Raw genomic sequence first — 23,153 nt, 5'->3', positions numbered from 1 at the left:
ATGTGTGAAAGTTAAAAGTAAAGCGAAGGCAGAGCTCACAATGGGAAGAATGGGTATAATAACTGCATGTAACAGGGTTCTCCCTGCGGTCAACACCATTGTAGAGTGTGGCACCCGAGGGGAGCAGTGAACTCGCACTGCTGAAGAACTGTGCTGCAGTCTTTGCCATGTTCTTATAAGAAACATGTCGTAAAATTTGTACCCAATTACTGTAGTTTATTTATCTTTCAAGAAACGGAAACTGCATAACATCTTACAAGCCACTGGGGCCGTGTGAAGGATTAGGGTTTATGTGATTTAAATCCATGAAGAATTCTGGCTGAGTGTCAGGGCTACATATAGATGTAATGTATACTGTAAATCCCAATGTGAAGTGTGTATTTAGAGTTAGATGTTATGTGTGGGATGGCTATTAAAACTGGCCCACTTTGAGTTAGGTTAGCAATCCTAACCACCCTACAGTGCCTCCCTTCAGGGCAGGTAATATATTGTACAGGACCACGGAGTAATGCTGCATCATAGCACTCTTTCTTGAATCTGCAAAAGGGAAAACAACCTGTGTGAATCATGCTAAACATGTCTTTTCACTCACAGAATAACTTAAAATAGAGATTTTTGCTACAGAGCATGTAAAGAGCTCACGTTTGGACTGCTACACATTTCAAATCTGTTCTACTCTAACCACATCCCAAACTAATGCTGTGAAATGGATCATGCTGCTTACAGGCATCCAGCATCCAGTAGTTCAATATAATGCATGTCAAAGAAGCCAAATAGGATTTTCAGCTCTCCAGTAGTTAGGAAGATCTACATGAAATTCTGCACAGCAGATGTCAAGTAGAAATCACATTTTGAGTGGTGTGTGTTTTTTTCACTCTACAGGCTGTATTGCCCGGACAGTGAGTTCACCCAATCAGCACCTTCTAAGAGCCGATGATGTCATCAGCTGCTGCCTGGACCTCAGTGCTCCGAGTATCTCGTTCCGAATAAATGGCCAGCCTGTCCAGGGCATGTTTGAGAACTTCAATTCCGATGGCCTTTTCTTTCCTGTTGCTAGTTTTTCTGCTGGCGTGAAGTTAGTAATATTCCTTCCTGTTCTCATGCCGATTCAACCGTGCATATTCATAATCGTGTTCTGGAGAGGGTTAACGATGACTTGTTGTCAGTAATTGGGTCTTAGTGATTTGAAATGGCCTAAAAGCAATGCTATAGGTAATTTTGTCAAATTTAACATGGGACTGTGATACACAGTCTACATTATGTCATAATGCAATTTATAGAAGTTCCCTGAAACATTGGGTTAATAATTTTACTATTGATTTTTATATTATACTGCTTTCTCACCAACTGCTGACTTAGAACAGGTTTTGACTAATAGACATGCATTCGGAAGCCTTGATAAGATTTAAAGCTGTGAGCAGAGTAATTGTATTATGGAATAACTATGTATTATAAAAGCAACATTGCTAGTTTATTAGTACTGCTGTTGATTCTACAGTATGTTGAAATAATTAATAAAATTCAGAAGACTCACCTGCCTGCATTAATATATCCATGCCCAACTAAATTATGAATTAAGTTCAACAATGTCATACAGTAAAAGTAAAAGTTAATTCCATTCTGAAAAGAGAAACATGTCATCCTTAGAGCCATCTTCAGTCATCAAGACTGAAATGTGTTTCTCCTTCCTATTTTTCAGCATGGAATTAACCTTTACTTGTTGCTTTGCTGTCAAGACATGCTGATGTACTGTAGCTCCGCACTCCAACAATTATGATTTGTAATTAATAAACTGTTAATTTCAGGGAAAGTCACAACAGTGACAGCGCAGTGTGGTAATGATAAATGAACTCATTATGCAAATGTAGTTAGACTGAGTAACTAACTAGTGTGCTCCAGTAGGATCAGTGAGTGAAAGTGCAGCACTGCTGGATCACAAAAACTTAAAAAAGCAAATGTTCAGATTATTTTTAGGAAATGCAGACTGGACAGCAAGTGTGTTAGGCTAGGTGAAGACATTAGTTTGGTGGACTCGTTTAAAATGATCTCGAGCGGAGTTATGCACCTTTTAATGTCTCTGCACCCCTCAGAGTACGTTTCCTGTTGGGGGGCCGCCACGGAGAGTTCAAGTTCCTGCCCCCTCCTGGTTACGCCCCATGTTTTGAAGCTGTCCTTCCCAGAGAGAAGATGAGAGTGGAGCCCAGCAGAGAATACAAGCAAGACCACGGAGGCACCCGAGACCTGCTGGGGCCCACTGTAACCCTAACACAAGCTGCCTTCACACCGACACCTGTGGACACAAGCCAGGTACTGGTAGGAATCCCTGGTGGGAGGATACACGGATCCTGTGCAGACGCAGGCACGGGTGATAGATGAGGCAGGCGAACAAACCAAAACGAGAGGCAAGGTCGTAGTCAAAAGGCGAAAGGCAAGTCGTAATCCAGGAAGTTCTCCGGTAGCAGACAGTCCGAGGCGAGAGGCGAGGTGCAAAGTCGAAAAGGCAGAAGGGGAATCCAAAAACCAGATTAAACGAGGTACGGGGAAAAATGCCAGGTAGAGCTCTCAAGGAGTAGACTCAATACCGAGCAGTGGGAAACAGGTGAAGAGGGTATAAATAGCAGTGCGCACTGCACCGTGAGTGTGCGCAGGTGGTTTAACTCGTGCGGCGGCGTTTGTTAATAATCACCCGCTGCTGGGGCTGATTAGCTCGCTTACGATTTGATCTTGACTGCCTGGTGGTCGTGACAGGTACAGCAGATTACCTCAAAGCACAGCCCGGTTTGCAATGCAGTCCGACCTCTAGCCAGTGAGTAATTCTTGTTTCATTGTTGTTGTTGTTAGATTGTCTTGCCTCCTCACTTGGAGCGAATTCGTGAAAAACTGGCAGAGAACATTCATGAGCTCTGGGTTATGAACAAGATTGAGCTGGGCTGGACCTATGGAACAGTAAGTAAGCATAAAGTCCACATAGGCGGTCTTGACAAAGGGATTATACATTTCTCATCCCTATCGGCAAAGACTGCAAAAAAAATGTATACTGTTAATATCAGGTCCAGGAATTGGAATTTAAAGAAAGCACGTTCAGGTATTTCAAACAGATATGGTCTTTGACATGCTAATTCAGAATGTTTTTGTCTCCCACTTTATTTATTGTTTTTGAATCTGCAAAACACAATTAAGGTAATGGATACAATTAGTTTTTCTGTGATGGCCCAGTTCAATAATATTTTACATCTTTTTACATCAAGAATTTGTTGCATATGCTTTAAAAAGCTGTGGAGCAGCTGTTGATACCCTGTATTTTAATACTTATCAAGGATACTGAGGTGTACAAATAGTTATAATATATCACTATTAGGCACAAATATCCTGGCAGGCATGTGAGTCTCCAGGAAATAGTTATAGTTTAAAGTTTAATTTGACTTTATTACTATATTTTAAATGAGAGCTAGGAGAGCAGCAAATTGGATCTAATTATTCTGTAGTTTTTCATTTCAGTTAGCCCAGAAATTCTCTAATAAATTTCTAAATGTTATAGTTTATTAATTCAGTTCAAATAGAATACCACAAAAATGCCTGTCTTTGTACCTTTGATCTTTGTATAATACATTACATTAGACTATTGCAATGTGGTCTTATTTTCGGTGTGCAGTTTGTATGTTCTCCCTGGGTTCGTATGGGTTTGCTCCAGATTCCTCCCACAGTCCCAATACATACTGGTAGATTAAATGGCTCTGGGAAAATTGATCCTGGTACTGTATATCCATGTCTGCTCTGCGATGGACTGGCATCCTGTCCAGGGTAGATCCCGCTGGGCACCCATTGCCTGCTGGGATGTACTGGATGAAGCGGATTAGGAAATGGACTGATGGATGATAATTAAATTAGTTACAGTGTTCTTAACCAGACTTTAAAGGTGTCATTTTACAAATATATTCCATTACTGAAATGATATAAAACTGGATATCCTTTCTCCATGGCAGAGGTATATCTCCATTGCTTTGTTTATTTTCTTAAGTAAACGCTATCGTTTGCAGGTGCGAGATGACAACAAAAGGCAGCATCCGTGCCTGGTTGAGTTCTCCAAACTTCCTGAACAAGAACGGAATTACAATTTACAGATGTCCCTGGAGACACTTAAGTGAGTTTCAATCTCCAGTACCTTGAGACAAACTTCAGGGGATTTGATCATATTTGCTTCAGAACATGACATAGGATGTTCCTCTTATTTAGGAAATCCATGCTAAATAAGTTAAAGAACAACGGATTACACTCTCTGCATGAATAAAGAAGGTAAATGTGGCTATAGCTAGACAGTTGTTTGACTAAATGTTCAGCTTGGTCATACCTGTCAGTGCCATTCAGTGTCTTGGGAAGGGAGACAAGGAGAGGATTTGCTGAGCACAGCTTTGATTGTTCTTAGATTTTAAGGATACAGTATGCGATTGTACAGTAAGCCCTGTATGCTTAGTGAATGCACAAATTACACATCAGAAAGTTTACTGCATTTTCTTTTGTGCAAAATGATTCAGTGCATTAAAGGCATTTTTTCACCACATATGCATTAAGGGATTATGGAACAATTCTAGTTAATTTCTTAAGACGTGTTGCTTATCTGATACCTTTTGCTTGTGTGACTCTTCTGTAAAAATGAAGAAGTGATCTTAATACTCTCAGTCTGACTTTGGCTAGCAACTGATGACTTCCCCAGTCATTCAATTTCTAGTGCCACTGAAAATCATCTGACATTTGTAATGTTAAACGGAGGCCTCTTTCAACTGTATTATTATTAAACAGATGTCTGTCACTTAAATGTATGCCCAGCTGCAGTAAAGCCATCATGAAGGCATTTGTTTCACATCCTTTGCTCTAGGGAAGAATTCAGAAAACTCTGAGCACAACGTTTTACACCTACGCTGTAGCCAGATGGCAAATAGCGTGTTTATAGTTTAAAATAGCTTTGCATGTCCTGTCAATCAAAGCAAATCATTTTCTGTCTAAAACATTTGTCAAAGAATGTTTTTTACAAGAAAAGTGACAAATGAAAAGGGGCAGTTTGGCCCTTATTTCTCTACCATTTGCTGCATTCTGATCAATATTGTGTTATTGTGAATTCTTGCTTATTAAATTATTTCTTGAAGTGTCCGAGAGACACTCAGGATTACTGTAAATCAAAGCCTTCTTACTTCCACTGAATGCAAACCTGCCATCAGGTACAGTACTTGTACACTGTGACTCGTGTCCAGGTACAAGGTTTAAGGACATCAGACCCCAATCTGTTATGTGTTATTGAGACCATTCATATCCTTCTAATGTGAAGACATCCACTTACAAAATATTTATAACTAAACAACTATTACATACTAGTACATGAATGACAAAATGACAAAATGACACTTTATATGGTCACATTTTTACCAAGTATTATGGATGTATGATTTAAATAGCTAAGATTGGTTCGTACACTTTAAGGAAGCCTACAGGTACAATTATTTTAGACCTATCAGGTTTAGCAATTATCAGATCCCTTTTTCTCCTGCCTCATTTGACCATATTAGTGTCTAAATATTTTTAATGGAAAAAAAAAGGTAAAACTCATAACTGCCTTAAATACATATTTCCAATGACTCATTTCTTTAAATATTGAAATGACTGCCAGTGACTGCCCAATTTCAGGAACATTTTTCATACCTTTGGGACAGCTTTATTATACTACTTAATGCTCTTATTTCAAGAACAGGCTCAGGAGAGTGTAGCACCTCAGTCACACAGAGTTCTATCTAAATGCAAAAAAACATGAGCGACTTCAATTTCTGAGTTAAATACTGCCAATGCTTTTCTTTTAATTAAATATGTCATATTTTAATGAACTGAGCTAACGATTACAGCATGAATGTACAAAGGAATTAAGTTTCTCTTATTATAATTTCAAGGGTTTTCTCAAATTACTAAAGGCAAAAATCTTTTAAAACGAGTTACTGCATATCTTTATGGATGAGGAAAAGGTTTACAACTAATGCAATTTATATAATTATTTTAATGTTTAATGACAATTATTTAATGTATATGAGATGTGGGATAGTCTTGGTCTTGTGTTTAGAGCGTTTTACTGAAAAAGCAAAGCCAAGACCTTTAACTATTTACTGTACATGTTAAAAGGACAGCATAGGATTCTAATGGAAACCGTCCAGTCGAATTCTAATTCAGGTTCTGCTGATTTTGCTGTTTTTGCATTAACTGTATGAGAGAGGATTCATATGGAAATAGACTGCTCAGCTCTACATATTCCTCTCAGTATCATGAGCAAAAAATAGTTCACAATTGTGTATTTTATATTTCAAGGACACTCCTTGCTTTAGGCTGCCATGTGGGAATTGCAGATGACCATGCCGAGGAGAAGGTGAAAAATCTTAAGCTTTCCACAAAGTAAGTAATAATTATAATTTTCCTACAAATTGTGTTGGCGCGTGATGCATCGTCTGATGTAAGTGGTCTGGCATTGAAATTTTCTGGGCTCATATTGGTACTGTGAAATGGGATTACTGAGCCCATTGATGCTTTTCCTTGGGTGTGTGACTAATCTGTAGATATCATTAGATCTACTCTTGGAACAACTGTGGATGATTCTTTAGACAACACCATTATTTGCGGTCTCTGAATTTTGTTACTAATCCTGTGGTTATTTTTTCCTGAACCTATAGTATTCCTGTCCTATTTAATTTATGCAACTGTCCTATTGAATTTTCTTAGCCCTGTTCTGTCACTTGCTATTCTGCTATGGAGTGTAAGATTGTTCTGTAATTGTAGTATGCATTTTTGTTGCCTTTGGTACAGCTATGAATTGACAAGTGGTTACAAGCCTGCTCCAATGGATCTGAGCCACATTAAGCTGACCTCAACCCAGGAGGCCATGGTGGACAAGCTGGCAGAGAATGCGCACAATGTCTGGGCCCGAGACCGAATCAGACAAGGCTGGACCTACGGGATCCAGCAAGTAGGTTTTTTTTTAGCACTTGGGATTTGGCTAGATGTCACCATGACTGATATTGAAGTGGGGGGCCAGGGTGGTGCAGATGTGACCGCTTGAAAGCCTTTAAATATTCGTTCAGTCTTTAATAGTTTAATACCCTAATGATGTAGTTGAAGTGGTGTTTGGTGAAACAGGCACTTTTTACAGACTCCTTGGCTTTTGGCTTGGGGTTTTTGTGATGGTTTAAGGAAAATGATGGCAGCAGGAAAGAAAATGCTTTCCAGACTGGCATCATGCTGGTAGCGTGGGCAATTAACATCTTCATTGAGTTACCATATCAGAAACCAAAAGGATAAGAAGGCGTAGCTGTTACTTGCAGAATCCATGGACGACATACAGTACTGCAAAACCTGCAGAAACCCACTAAATTACTGTAGTGGCAGAATGTTGTTTGTTTAGATAAGATTAACCGAGCGTCAGTTGCACTAAGTTTAATCTTTAGATTCTCTTGAGATCTGAAGCAATTAAGCAGAAAAGACTTTTAATTAATGTAACTGATTTAGGTCATGACTTTTCTGCTTAAGATTATCTCTGATTAATTTCCCCAAGTTTAACATGCTCCAGACAGTGGACAGTTTTGTAAGCTCCACTGTGTACAAGTGCCTGATATGAAAAGATCTTGATGTTTATTTATTTTATTTTTTTTAATATAGTGTAGGTATTAAGGTTACTCGGTGTAATAAATGTATTTCTCAAAGAAAATGTCAAATTTCATACCACAAATATGCATTAATTTAGAATTCTGGTATTGGTTGTCTAGAATGATTTTGAAGACTTTAATGAACATTTCCCTTCCATAATAAACTGACAGCGGCACACGTGTTCTTGAATGTGGTTGACTATGCTTCTTTTTTAGGATGTCAAAAACAGAAGAAACCCCCGTCTTGTCCCTTATGCCCTCCTGGATGAAAGGACCAAGAAGTCCAACAAGGACAGCCTGAGAGAGGCAGTCCGAACTCTTCTGGGTTATGGCTACAGTTTGGAAGCACCTGACCAAGATCACGGTATGTGGATAGAGTTCAGCCTGGGTCATGTTGTTACATTACAAGACTCAAGCACGTACAGTAGTAACTGTGAATGAAATGTTGTTGAGGTTCCCTTGTATACCTCTAGCTTTAAGTCAAGAGATTGTCACAGGTCATTTTTTTAAATCAGGTTTTCCAGCACTTTCCAAGACATTGTTTGTAGTAGTATTGCCCACACTGTTTATTTTCTAACTCTCATAGAGATAATTGTTGTCCAGAAGAGGTGTGAAGTCATCTGTTGAATGCAATTACAAATCAAGTTACAGTAAGAAATATTTGAGAGTGTTGATTATGGTTACAAATTGGCAGTGGATTTAAATTCCTTTCCATAATACCTTGCAGTCTTTATAAGCATTTAGCTTGCTTAAAATGCACATAGAAGGTTTATATTTCATATTTCAGAAAATGAATTTGACAGTGTCAGTGATTAGCCTCTATGAAATCAATGTGTGCACTGAAATTAAGGGAAACGCAGAGCATCCTGCTTGGCAGATAGTGTTATTGACAAATATTAATTCATTTTAAGTGCATCTGACAGATTGAAAAGTGTTCAGATGTTGACAAGTGGCAATTCCCCGGATACATACCTTGTTAATGGATACAGCAAGCCTCTGCTGTATACAGTATACCTGCTGTACCGAATGAGACAGAACTAGGATTCAACATCAGTCTTTCCACAGGGTCCTCATGCCTGCTGCTTTACAGTAGTTATGCAGGTCAGAGATGCTGAGTAATGGTATTACCATTGTAGGGGTGTCTGATGACTGTAGTTTGTTAGGTAAGCTACATCACATTGCCCAGCCGGAGCTGTAGGTGTTGCAGGAACCTCTTACTGTAGATCATACCTCTGAATCTAAAAATCCTGTTGTTGAACTAATTGGCAAGGTCTGAGTGAATCAGTCAGGTACTTCCTTTCAGGTGATGCTGTCCTGGGGATACTATAGATACTAGACTGTGAATGCCTTTACTAACTGCAGCAGTATTCCTGTCAGTAACATTCTCTCCTTACTAAGGAAATAAGTACAAAAGGAGGGTTCAAATTCTCATTTTCTATAAAACCATTTTTTATAATAGTTTTATAATAGTTTCTTTAAAATACCATTTCCTAACCATGTTATGGATTATTAGGAGTGGAAATAAAGGTATTTCTCGGGTCTTAAAGCATAATAACTAATTCATATTCATATAATATTCTCAATATTGGAAGTAAGACTCAAGTATACAAAAGTTCATTGCCATTTCTGTAAATAGTAACAGGTCACTTAGACGCTGTCAACCATAGTCAGAGAAATTCCCTGAAGAATTATGAGTGCTGAGACACTCATAAACAGCAAGTGTTTTTGCATTCTAAACCTGGAATCTAAGGAAATATAAAACAAAACACAATTACCTTTTTTTCTGCAGCATCAAAATCCAATAAATACTTTATTTTAAAACATCTTTTAAGTCCCTTGTGAGATTCATTTGTTACCTGTGTTTGATGTGGAAACACATACCATACTGATATTCACTTGTGTCGGTTTAATCATCTTAAAATGACATTTATAAGAAATCCCGTTGTTAACCCTGATGTTGGGTTTCCCTCTGGGAAAAAAAACTTGCAGTATTTTGGATTGAACATTATTTGTATTACCAAATTTACAGCTTTGTTATGGTGATGGAAATTTATAGTGCACAAAAGCACTCGAGTATGAATCAGTATTTCTTTAGAGCTGTTTAAATTACAGGATTGTTGAATTGGAGCGGTTTATATGAAATCAGCCTGATTGACAATCACATGGCAGCAGACCTGAACTAAGAGCAGGGATGAAGGTGCCTGTGGAGTGAGCTCTCAGGCCTGAAGATTGTCCGATATTATAAAACATATCTTCCTGCCAATTGTATACAGTATCCTTGTTTTCCCCGATTACCATGGTCATCTAGTGTTGAACAAATTAAGATCAGTTAAGTCAGTGCTCAACTGTCAGAATGTTTAGCAATCAATCTTTATTGCAAATAATGTTGTGAAATTGTTAATGCCTTCGAGAGAAACAGGAAATCGATCTTTTTAAATTGTGCTCTTCTGCTGGGAGGCTATGTCAATGGAAAACTGAACTCTTACATACTCTGTAGTCTGCTTCATGGCACCACTGCTGTGCCCGGGCAAGCCAGAGCTTGTAGCTGTCAGTCTCCCTGGGAACTGCGTGCATCTGCACGAGGGGTCAGAAACGTCCCGGAGAGGTTCAGACTTGATGGGCCGATTGTCCCAAACACCTTGCTCCAATTGACACGTGCTAATTCCATCAGCGCTGGATCCTTCGACCCTGCCCTGCCCCGTCATGTGCTCCGTCATGGAGATACCTCCCGACGTGGGTGGTGCTCTCAGCCTGACTAACCTGCGTCTCGGAAAGACTAATCAGCCTGAATCCTGCCCGAGAGGTTCCGGTCCGTCCGCACCTGCTCTGCCCGTCTGTAAGCTGCTGCTTTCGCCAAGCACCCGACCAGTGGCTCCTTTCCGAACTTCCAGCCTTTAATCCTGCCCGGATCAGCCTTGACAGCCCCCCCCCCTTATTTCACGGATCCGCCCCCCCTGCTATTGCGTTCCATCCTGACACGACAGTCTCCTTCAGCCTCGGCTCTCCGTCCTAGTTCACCGATCCCTATCCTTTCTTGTCAGCATCCGAGCTTTCACTGGACTTGGCTATTGGACTGTCAGTGAGAAGCGACTTTCCTCTCCTGCTCAAGGCTTCACAAGTACAGTACAAGACACTGTGGCGGCAGACAGTGCGCTCAAAAGGGCCTCATGTTTTCAGTACACTGGGAATCCTGGGGGCTAGACAAGTCTGTGTTCCTGTTTGTGTCATACACATCATCTTCTGAGTTTACATCAACCCCCATGGTAAAATTTCACCTTACAAAGGAACGTATTAATGACTTCAAATGAGTAATGACATTTGTTTCCGTTTCTTTTAAGCCACAAGGTCCGACATCAGCAATATGTCTGCAGAGAGGTTCCGCATTTTCCGAGCGGAGAAGACGTACAGCGTGAACTCGGGGAAGTGGTACTTTGAGTTTGAAGCGGTCACTGCCGGGGAGATGAGGGTTGGGTGGGCAAGGCCTGGCTGCCTGCCTGACCAGGAGCTGGGCTCTGATGAGCAGGCCTTTGTTTTTGATGGCTTCAAGGTAGGCACAGAAGTCTTTATGTGAAGATTTAACACGCCAAGTGATTCAGCCTGCTACAGCCCCATGCGGTGGCTTGTAATATAACCAGGACAGCAAATTCAAAATTTCAGTTTTTTTGTTATCCAGTCAAGCAATTTGTACTTTTGTGATCATGAGATGAATGTACTGTCATTTTATTATACTTTTAGGTAATTCCATGATTGCGTTTGATGATATTAAAAACAGACTTTACGTTAAATCAAGTAATTTAAATATTTGGTTGCATATAGTACCTCTGATGGTGTACCCACACACAGTCTGCATCAAATGTTAGTGCAGGTCAACAGGGTCATTTCTCCAGAACGTCACGAACTAAACATTTTACAATGTGATACACTGGAAATTAATCTTTGATTGACACTAAAAATAAAACTGGAATAAACCAAATGTGTTGATCTGGGATGAAATAATGCAAACAAGTTAGAAGTGCTATTGACATTTAAGGAATGTATTACCACTACAATTTGGGGGAAAATTCAGAATTTGCATAGCAGGAAAGGGTGGCACAGCGGGATGGTAGTTGCCTTTTTCTGACTTAAAGAGTTTGGGTTCCAGCTATGCGGTACCTTGTGTGTGGAGTTTGCATGTCCTATCAATGGCAGCATGCTCGAAGTTTTTCTTTAGCTTTCTCTCCAGCTTTCTTGCCCAGTTCACAGACACGCTGTGTTGTCCCTGCTATGTGATGCACTGGTATTGTATCCCATTGGTATATTACTATGTACCCATGGACTCACTGCCACCCTATATTAACTAAGAATTGATAGAAAATGGATGAAGCAGTAAAATACTGTAATATCATATTTACATGATAGCATCCGAAGTAAAGTAAGATAGTTTGTTCAGGGGTCTTCTGTGACTCCTGCCAGTGTTACTGTGCTGTCATTTTGGGTGTACTGGTGTACTGGAATGAGCACATCAGTAATTAAAGACAACCAGAACAACATTTTTACACCCATCACCACCACTATGCAGAATGTCTGTTCATACTGACATACTGAAGTAAACCTTTAGGTGAATCCGAATCTCATCACCCCTCTGTTTTCAGTCAGTATCAGTATTATCCTCGAGAGGCCATGGTAAGCAGTAGTCTTTCCCAGAGTCCCAGGGGACAAGGCGAGACGAGGCCCCAGACACACGCACACGCACGACTTCAGTTAAGAGGGCAGCGTAGAGGCACAGCGGGAGGAGACAAGAGCAGCGAGAGAAAACCCCACTCAGAACAGGCCCCAGACTGAAATCGAACACAGAACCCCGAGCCGCAAGGCAGCAAATTGATCGATTGCCTTGATTTCCCTCATCACGTTTTTAAAATCACAATTCTATTTATTGTTCTCTGCTCATTTATAGTCCATGTTGTAATACAATTGAATGACTTTAAAATGATTAGAGATTTAAATCTCTTGAAGCTATGAAGATTACTAGTGATAGGAGGCTGCTTGGCCCTTCTTTCATACAATAAGTTATGCTTTATAGATAACAGAACTCATGACTGTGTATCACATAACCTGTAATACCAGTGCAAATATATTTGTTTTAAAAATCAGAACAGCCCCTGGTGTCAAATCACATTAGGGACACTTGGGATCTTCTGGCATACAAATGCAAACGTTAAACATATTCAGAAATCCTGCACATTCTAGCTTTCTGCTTGAGAAACGACTTTTCCATCTGACAACCGATGCCAGAAGTAGTTATTAAATTAATATGAGATAATATTGTTCGTATAATGAATTTCTTAAATAATATTAATATACAAAACCACACTGTAGACCAGCTAAACATTTACACCCACAGTGCCAGACTAGACTCTCTGTGTCTTTGTCTGTTACTTATATAACCACTTCACATTTTGTGTTTGTCATTTCCACATGTTCCTTTGTCTGTAATGTAATCCTTAAGGATACATTTAAATGATAGCCCAGAGGGAGTTAATCTTTCCTTTGAATGATTCATTTTTCTCTTGCTGTCAGATTCAGGAGGCAAGATTATTTTCGGTGTACATATTTGCTTTATTTTCTACCTCCATGTCGGAATTGCAGAGATGGATTGGAAAATAACTGTAAAAAAGTGAAAACTAATGATTTGCTTTTGAAGCCGGGACAAATTATGGAGCGTGTAATTACAGTGTGGTTGTCTTTGGCATTGCAAAAGGGTACTTAAAGCAGCGGCTAAACATTGTTTGTAGCCGACAAGCCCTGCAGAGGTTTAGAGGGAGAGCTGTGCTAATTGCAAGGTGCAGGAGCAAGAAGGTTGTCATTAAAGAGAGGAGTCTGGGGTGACTGCGCTCTTTGTTTCAGGCACAGCGGTGGCACCAGGGTAACGAGCACTTTGGGCGGTCCTGGCAGTCGGGCGATGTGGTGGGCTGCATGGTGGATATGAACGAGCACACCATGATGTTCACGCTCAACGGGGAAGTCCTTCTCGATGACTCGGGATCAGAACTGGCATTCAAGGACTTTGAAGTTGGGGAAGGTTAGTGCCTGACCTTTCCAGCCCTCTGCCTTCTCCCCAGCTCAAGTTTTTTTTTTAAACCTACAGTATGTTGGGCGGCCTTCTTCATATTGAATTACACATACAAAAGGTAATTAGATATGATTAAAGCAGCCTGAAACATCAATAGCAAGGTCATCTGGAAACCTTTGGGGTTAGGAAAAGCAAGGTGTACATTTACCACTTGTGCTGAACTAATTCTCTTGTTCCTAACCTAAGGAGCTGTGCCTACATATCGACAATATAATTATAAGACAGTAAGAAACCGTTTTGTGAGCTGCCGAAGGAGATAGAAATGAATGAACCATCATCTTTATCTGGATGATGATCTTAAATATATCTCTGCACTCCTGAGGGCCACAATGCTGATCCAGCAGAGGAGGAATTGCTACCTCTAGTAATCGATTTGAAATGTGCATACTAGTAGATGGATGTCAAATGTTCTGGTGGTTTATGAGATGTTTCTTTGTGCAGGCCTGGACAACAAACTGTACTGCATACTTACAGTACATAGCAAGAATAAGCATTGACAGTGCTACCTGCTTCACTTTCTCCTGCACTAGTTTCTTGCTTTTCAAAGAGCTATCAACTTGTCTGCTAATGCATTATAGTTTAGATATCATACCAACATTTAAATATCATAGCAGAAGTCTGTTTTGGGGAATACTGCATACTATTTGACCTGCTTCTCTCTTATTTTCATTTATTCCTCTCTTAAAAAGGTTTTTGTTTTGCGTTTTATACTCCTGTAATTTAGGACTTGCTGTTCTTGTGCTTACTAAGTTCTCAACGGCTGGGCAATGATTTTCATGTCATATCACTTCCATGTTTAACCCCAATCTGACATGAATACAGCTTTTAATTCACTGAAGTTATTCCAGAGGAAGGCTTTCTCTTCGTTTATATTGGTATATCTTGATTTCACTGCAGTGTGGCATTTTCATTTTTACGTGAGCGCCATCTACTGGCTGTAATGACATACTCCTACTCTTATTTTATTATTACCCTGATGCGTCATAATACAAATGTTGATTGTTCCAGGAATTTCTTTTTATGTTGTGTGTGCTAAAAGGTACTTGAAAAGTGACTGTGGGAGACAGAAGTCTTTCTCTGTTTTATTTCATTCAACTCTATTTTTGTTGTTGGTTTTATGCACCAGGGTTTATACCCGTTTGCAGTCTTGGCGTTTGTCAGGTTGGCAGGATGAATTTCGGGAAGGATGTCAGCACCCTAAAGTACTTCACAATCTGTGGCCTGCAGGAAGGGTTTGAGCCCTTTGCTGTCAACATGAACAGGGACATCACCATGTGGCTGAGCAAACGGCTGCCACAGTTCATCCCTGTGCCCTCCAACCACGAGCACATAGAGGTGAGGACAACCTGCCAGAGCCCCCTGCCTTTCACACTTCAGCAAAACGCACTGGATTTGAAGTTTTTAGGAATGAAAAACTGAAATGATATTCTTAGTGTTAAATAATGGACTTTATTTTTTTATTTTTCCCCCCACATACTAAATTAGTAGCAACCCACGTAAATCTCAGATTTATAAAGTACCTATCCTGGTTTTGTTTATCAGAGATAGATTTGTATGAACTGCACTATTTTGCCTAAATGTATGCAGATCACAATTAAAATACATTACATTAAAATAGTAACAGTAAATTGTGATTAGTGTGCCCGTTGTATAGAGAATGGACTAGACTAATCACTGCACTTGTGCTGGGAGTTTTTTTTTCCCCAGCGTTTCTGAATCCAGCTTAATCAGTGACGCTGTGTTCTAATGCAAACCGACCTGCTGTCCTTGTCTCAAGGTCACGAGGATAGACGGGACAATTGACAGCTCGCCGTGTTTGAAAGTCACACAGAAGTCGTTCGGATCTCAGAACAGCAACACGGACATTGTGTTCTACCGCCTGAGCATGCCCATCGAGTGTGCCGAGACCTTCGCCAAGCCTCCAGGGGGCACTCTGCCCTCCGGCGGCGGCTTCTTTTCTCCACAGAAGGACCTCGATGACTTTGACACAGATTCAGACTTCGAAGTTCTCATGAAAACGGCTCATGGCCACTTGGGCTCCAATGGACCGGAGAGGGAGAAGGACAAGGATGAGTTCAACAATCATAAAGACTACACCCAGGAAAAGCCTTCCAGATTAAAGCAGAGGTTTGAGCTGTGCTTTCTGACACTATGCTTCCTGGCACAAACATACAGTACTACATTCAAATCCAAGCTCTATAGTTGGCCTTGGAAATGTTTTTGGATCACAATCTCATAATGTTCTGCGGAACCGCCAGGGGGACCGTACTTAGTCAATATTTACTGAAGACTGTACATTTCATAGTATTTCACCAACAAAACCAAAAAACTTTTACAGAAAACCTTTTATCAATCGAAAGCTTCCAGGAGCTTCACAAAAAGTTTTCAGAACCGAAATACACAGAGGCAGTCGATCACAATAACACTTTTTATCTGATGACGCACTTCCGCAAACTTCCAAAGTGCGTCGACAAGTAAACAATAACCCAGCAAAACATGACCGCAAAGGCAAAAACCAGCAAAAAAAAAGTGTATTTCCCATGTTTTTACATCTGTAAGACCAGAAATATATCCATAAAAGGCCAACCTTACTCATCTCCATACCTTGAGGAAACTAGGCTATTGGAACTGAATTTTGAAACTGACCGCCTCAAAAAACTGGTCTGATTGGTGGAAAATGCTGTCATTCATTGTATTATCAGCCACTCAGAGCCCTTAGGGGATGGGACTTCCTCTGGGAGCCTCTGGCTGCTTTCTAGCTGTAATCCAGCTGTCAGTCATTAACACAGCAGGTGGTAATCAATCAGATTCTTATCAGTGGTAATTTTTTCACAGCTCAAGGCCACTCTAAAGTTTTTTTCAATGCCTAACAGCAGACAAGGCTCTCTAGCACTGCCTTAAGGCTTTTTATAACAATTGCAATAGGTTTTACACATTTTTATCGGCTTTCAATAACTTTTAGAAATAGTGGGGGGATGCGAGAAATTTCATTCCAGGTCCAGTCTTCACAAAAAATGATGTAGAATTTTTTCAAATTCATCAATTTTTCCCAAATTTTTCTACAAGCTAGTAGACACCTAGGACAAGGCCAACAAGCACTTTGAGCCAACTGACAGGCCTAAAAATGGAAAAAAATTATCTTTGAAGACAAGAAATCGGTTTTGCGCCTGCTGTTTTTTTTTAAATAACCTCAATGCCAAGGGGGTTAGCTTCAATTTAAGACCTGAACCAGGCTCCTGCTATGTTCTGCTGCTGAGATATAACTATGTTTAAGAGGAGAAAATTCCAGGTGGAAATTGGCTCTAGAGGCCTGTTTCATATGGTGTCACTGAATGGAGTTTGACCTGTTTTCTGTAGGTTTATGCTGAAGAGAACGAAGCCGGACTATAACACAAGCCACTCGTCGGCTCGTCTGTCCGAGGAAGTGCTGGCCGATGAGAGGGATGACTACGAGTATCTGATGCAGACTTCCACGGTACTAGGCTGTTTTAGTACTTCCACATCTGGTTCTAAACATTAACATGCTTTTAAAACAAATGATGACCTAGTCTGTACCTTATAAACACCCCCTGGAGTGGGGTGTCACTTGCAGGTGTTTCACTTTCCTGAGGAGAAGGGGTTCCCCTCATAGACTCTTCATGTCCCCCAACCTTTTTTTTTTGCTACACAATTATCTTTGTTTTAACTTCCAACATGTTTCATTGTTTTTATATTCTGCAGGTTAAATGTTTGTCTTTAAGCTGGGAGGAGTTTAAGCCCTAAACCTCATGTAAGCACTGCTGCTTCTCTGTGCGACATCTAGTGTATTTTGTGCTTCAGCTGTCTCTGTTCCTTCTGGCCCCTGTGCTTCCCTGTCTCCTGTCTCACTATTGGTGTCTCTGTGAAGACGAACGGTGAGGAACGAGGGACTGAGTACCATCTGAAGGAAAACATGTTCCTGTCTTCCAGATTGAACTGCAGTGTTTGAAGCTTTATTTTTTTGTTTCAGCCATCTGTTTTTTATCCTTTGTTTGTTTTATTTTATTTTTTTTTGTCTCTCTCAGTACTATTACTCAGTGAGGATCTTCCCTGGCCAGGAGCCCACTGGTGTGTGGGTGGGCTGGGTCACCTCTGATTTCCACCAGTATGACACTGCGTTTGACCTGGAGAAGGTGCGCACAGTGACGGTCACGCTCGGGGACGAGAAGGGAAAGGTCCATGAAAGGTTGGGAACCTCATGAGCAGCTTTCCTAGTGGTGTCTGGTGATACAGCTCATGGTTTATTATAATATATAATACAGACGTGGTCTGCAATTGTTATACACGCATCAGGAGCTGTTTTCCACTTCTAAAGAAAGTATATTGCGTTACTTTATGGCTCTTGTCTATAAAATAAAGGTATATAGTGTACTACAGTCCTGTGCAGTATTGAAGATAGCATGTTCTTCATCACTGTGGCAGGGGTTAACTTCAGCCTGTTGTCTCTTTATGTTTTACTGACCAGTGTGCTGTTTTATCCCCTGTGTAATTCCAGTATTAAGCGCAGCAACTGCTACATTGTGTGGGCGGGAGAGAGCACTAGTCCGGGCCAAGGCCGTAACAACAATGGGCTGGAGATTGGTTGCCTGGTAGACACAGCCAGCGGTTTGCTGACCTTCACAGCAAATGGCAAAGAGCTGAGCACTTACTATCAGGTAAATAAAGCTGCTCTGTTGTCGCCACTGTGTGTTGCAAAAAAACCAACAAACTGATTGTTTCCCGGGAGTAAGACTGGCACATGGAGTGGTGTTTACACTGACCAGGAACAAGGAGACGTTAGTTTTGAGAGAGAAAGTAAAGAAGTCAAAGAGAGAGCACTTTCTGAAAGGATGCTAAGAGCAGATTCAAGTGCTTTCACTCGCATACAGACACCAGCTGTTGCTGGATAGCCGTTTTTCAGAGTAAATCTGTACAAAGGAAAAGTTGAGAAGCAAGAGTTGATCATTAATGTTCAAAAACAGCCATCTTTTCCTACCTTCTGTACCATGAATTACAGTAGGATATGTAATGGAGTTTCAAAATCACTATAAAATGTGACGTCTTTTAAAAGCTAAATGTCCTGCAAAAACAATCAACACAGCTCAAATTGAAAGTCCCAGCTCATCAATGCAGCCCTTTTCAAATTTTGTCAGCTATTTGTTTCTGTTCATGCACTGTTTTTAATGAAATAATTAAAATGATTTTGGTTAGCTTTTACATCTACCTGGAATCTGAAATTGTCTTTCTGTGACTATTTTACACTGTGCTGTTCCTGTCGGTTGGGTTTGACTAACTCCTTGTTTCCTCTTTGTAATTAGGTAGAGCCCAGCACTAAGCTATTCCCTGCAGTATTTGCCCAAGCAACTAGCCCTAACGTATTTCAGTTTGAACTGGGACGAATAAAGGTAAGAGCAACACTATATGAAAAGATTTTCCATTAGTGGAAATGCCACAGCCTTACAAGAAAATGTCATGTTGTGATCTCCAGAGCCCTAATATAAGGTCAACTGGGACTGACTGAACAGTATTTCTAGGAACTGTCTTCAGGAGACAAAGGTTTCCCACTTAGTTGATACAGTTTAGCATTAATTAGCTGGTTGTTGTATTGTTTGAAGTCCTCATGCGTTTACTGTGGGTGTTTGACCTCTCTGTTTAATATGGGTGATTCTCGCTTTATTTTTTAATGCCTACCTGCTTCCTTCCTGCCTTTTCTTCTGTTTATTCTCTGTGATTGTCATTGTCCCCCTCATCTGCTGTATCTAGAGGGGCTGTTGTGTAGCAAGCTCTTTGAGTCATATAAAGGGGGGTGGGCTTGTGTATTCAGTCAGGCCCTGTTTCTTTCCTGGCCAGAACGTGATGCCCCTGTCGGCGGGCCTGTTCAAGAGCGAGCGGAAGAACCCCACGCCCCAGTGTCCTCCCCGGCTGCATGTCCAGTTCCTCACGCCCGTGCTGTGGAGCAGGGTCCCCAACCACTTCCTGAAGGTGGAGGCGTCGCGGGTCAATGACAGGCACGGCTGGCTGGTCCAGTGCACGGAGCCCCTGCAGTTCATGTCTCTGCACATTCCGGAGGAGAACAGGTCCGAGCCCGACACAGTCCGACAGGGCGGCATCCTGTGTACTGCATAAAACACCGCAGAGCAATTCAGATTCACTATTTGCCTTTGAGCACACGTGCGCAAATTGTCAGCAAAAATAATTTCGTTCACTTCTCTTCTGGACAGCAAAACAATCAATACAATCTCAGTCAGTTGATTGGGTTTGTAACTCACACACACAAAGCTACACTCACTGGCCACATTTTTGGTGCCTCCCAGTGCATCGTATAAACTTCTACATGTTCTGCACCACCATGAATAAAGGCATTCTGCAGCTTTACCGATAAAACGATGTAACTAAAAGTCGGGGAACCTGAATTGCACCAAAGCAAAGCAGAAGCACATCTAAGTGCGCCTTCGCTTTTGATGACCTGTTAATGAAGCTCTTCCTCCTGTGCTACCAGGTCAGTTGATATCCTGGAGCTGACGGAGCAGGAAGACTTGCTGAAGTTCCACTACCACACCCTGCGCCTGTACTCTGCGGTTTGCGCGCTGGGCAACAACAGGGTGGCCCACACGCTCTGCAGCCACGTGGATGAGTCTCAGCTCCTCTATGCGGCCGAGAACAAGTACATGCCGGGCTTGCTCAGGACGGGCTACTATGACTTGCTCATCGACAATCACCTCAGCTCTTACGCCACTGCCCGCCTCATGATGAACAGCGAGTATATCGTCCCCATGACGGAGGAAACCAAAAGCATCACCCTGTTCCCCGACGAGAAAAAAAAACACGGTCTCCCCGGGATCGGACTCAGCACCTCTCTGAGGCCCCGGATGCACTTCTCCTCCCCGAGTTTCGTGAGGGTCAGCGGGGATCATTTCCAGCACAGCCCCGAGTTCCCCCTGGAGATCCTGAAGACGAAAACCATCGAAATGCTGACAGAGGCTGTCCAGGAGGGCAGCCTGCACGTCCGCGACCCTGTAGGGGGCAGCACCGAGTTCCTCTTCGTGCCCCTCATCAAACTTTTTTACACTTTGCTCATCATGGGCGTCTTTCACAACGGGGACCTGAAGACTATCTTGCAGCTGATCGAGCCCAGTGTCTTCTCGGAGGAGCCGGGCCAGCCGAAGCCCGAGACCCCCGAGTGTGATGGGATCAAGGGGGAGCTGAGGATAGAGGGACCAGGGGACGAGGAAGAGGGAAAAGCAGAAAATGTCCCCAAAGAAGGATTGCTGCAAATGAAGCTCCCCGAGCCAGTCAAGCTCCAGGCACGATATTTCCTTTTGCACGATAAATGATATGCTAACAGTTAACAGGAACTCGTATAATCAAAACGCTTACATGCACGGTTTGTATTTTTATAGATCTGTAAAGTCCTTAAACCAACTATTTGTGTTCACTCTCTGTGTGATGTTCACTTGTCGTGAAAGTGGAGAAATATTATTCAAATTAATTCTTAGATCTCGGTCCTTTCCACGTCCTTGATTTTTTTAATTAGAACTGACAGAGATTAATTAATTAACTTATGTTTGAGTAAAGCTGGAATCTGTGGCGGAGTCCCAGTTGCTTATCTCTTGACAGCCTCAAGGATGGAACATATCACTTTATTGGGTTATTCAGTCTGCTTATCAGAGGGCCTGTTATATTGAAAGTCCAAGACCTACAACTTTGACCTACAACTAATTTCACACTCCTGCAGTTGTTATAGGCCACTTACCCAGACTCCTTCTCCTGATGTCTTTCCCCCCGGCTGTGCAGATGTGCCATCTGCTGCAGTACCTCTGTGACTGCCAGGTGCGCCACAGGATAGAGGCTATCGTGGCGTTCTCAGACGACTTCGTCGCAAACCTCCAGGAGAACCAGCGGTTCCGCTACAACGAGGTGATGCAGGCTCTCAACATGTCTGCTGCCTTGACCGCCAGGAAAACGAAGGAATTCCGATCGCCACCCCAGGAGCAGGTCAGAAAGGTTTACCTTCTCTGTCTCCGCCCGCCCTGTTCTTAAGAGAGTTGTATGGTAATGAAGTTGCGCCGAAGTTCTTCGTGTTTCATTTGTCATTGTGTTTTTGAATCCTCCCAACAGATTAACATGCTGTTGAATTTCAAAGATGACAAGCAGGACTGCCCCTGTCCTGAAGATATTCGAGAGCAGCTGCTTGACTTCCATGAAGACCTGATGACCCACTGTGGTAGGCTGACCCTCGGGCCTTGTCACGCTGAAGGAGAATAAACCCCAGAGCTTGTGTTTCAGGGCCCTAGACGAAGAAAACTGTGATGCAAATGTGATACAGTATAAGCACAGCGATGTGATGGTGATCAAAGCAGATTGTACTTGAGCTGTTTTAGGGTGTAACTGGTAGAACTGGAATTAATCCACTCAATGCTAAGCTAGAAACAAAAAAACCTCCTGCATCATGGCCAAAGAACTCTTGAGTGGGAACTGTGTCTCACATTCAATGTTTTCCATTGAATTTATTGATGAATGCAAATGCAGTACTTCCCTGTTATGAGGTCATGACGCCCATTTCATCAGTGATTCTAGACCAGTTTTAGTTTAAGACTTGACTTTATTTGTATTTATATGGCAATTTAAGATACCCTGGTTTACTCCAATTTATATTTTTCCTGCACATAAAACACTGAGATGTTTTAGTCGAAAGGGTTGATGATAACTTATTTTTTCGTTAGTTATGCAAATCAAGAGGACTTTATTATTTTATTTTAGAAAGAGTATTTTCTTTAAGGCTAATTATAAGACTCACTCAACGCTTTGAGATGGGTACATAATTAAAAAAAAAGTTTCATCAGCATATTTCCACAGCTTCCTTTGATCTAAAGCTTCAAAAACAGGTAATTAGTTGACAATTATCTCTCGAAATGGAGAGGCTCCCCATACTGTAGTCACCTTGAAAAATAAATTAGCAGATGTCAATGTCATCTTAAACACAACCATTAGGTTTAAAAGGTGATTGTTTTTTTTATGGAATTTTGTGAACAAAAAAATCTGAACAGCGACATGGGGCAAACTCTATAAACTGTAATGGAAATTTTAAGAGAATAATTTACAACACTGATTTTTATTTTTGCTTTGACATCAACCTAAACTGTGTTTAAGTACATTTAAGATGAAACTGGAATGTATAATACTGGTAAAGTACAATTCATTTTTTTTCTGAAGTACAAATGCAAATGATCTCTTTATGTTACAAAGGAATGTGAAGAAACTCCCTGTTCACAGCATTTTCTGTAATAATGTGCAGTTGAGACAGTGGAGTGATTTAAAACCTAAACTAGTGGAATGGCCTGTGAGCATTGCAAATGTTTTCTGGACCAGTAGAGCCA

The 23,153-nt window shown here is 41.3% G+C and overlaps 1 protein-coding gene across 1 annotated transcript in view; it reads left to right on the top strand.

Annotated features, from left to right (window-relative positions):
- The window catches only part of ryr2a (ryanodine receptor 2a (cardiac)), a 195,641-nt gene that overhangs the window by 111,413 nt on the left and 61,075 nt on the right, over positions 1 to 23,153 (top strand). Inside the window, 19 exon segments of the mRNA XM_015362834.2 lie at positions 883 to 1,075; positions 2,091 to 2,307; positions 2,842 to 2,946; positions 4,038 to 4,141; positions 6,343 to 6,426; positions 6,835 to 6,994; positions 7,887 to 8,034; positions 11,009 to 11,217; positions 13,554 to 13,728; positions 14,906 to 15,114; positions 15,557 to 15,906; positions 17,137 to 17,254; positions 17,823 to 17,983; positions 18,293 to 18,452; positions 19,095 to 19,181; positions 19,627 to 19,853; positions 20,276 to 21,080; positions 21,571 to 21,771; positions 21,895 to 22,000. Coding sequence (XP_015218320.1) covers positions 883 to 1,075; positions 2,091 to 2,307; positions 2,842 to 2,946; positions 4,038 to 4,141; positions 6,343 to 6,426; positions 6,835 to 6,994; positions 7,887 to 8,034; positions 11,009 to 11,217; positions 13,554 to 13,728; positions 14,906 to 15,114; positions 15,557 to 15,906; positions 17,137 to 17,254; positions 17,823 to 17,983; positions 18,293 to 18,452; positions 19,095 to 19,181; positions 19,627 to 19,853; positions 20,276 to 21,080; positions 21,571 to 21,771; positions 21,895 to 22,000 — 3,819 coding nt within the window.

This window comes from Lepisosteus oculatus, chromosome 17 (genome assembly GCF_040954835.1).
Source record: "Lepisosteus oculatus isolate fLepOcu1 chromosome 17, fLepOcu1.hap2, whole genome shotgun sequence".
Classification (NCBI taxonomy): domain Eukaryota; kingdom Metazoa; phylum Chordata; class Actinopteri; order Semionotiformes; family Lepisosteidae; genus Lepisosteus; species Lepisosteus oculatus.
The sequence above is the reverse complement of the archived record's forward strand: the minus strand, read 5'-3'. Positions and strand labels throughout refer to the sequence as shown.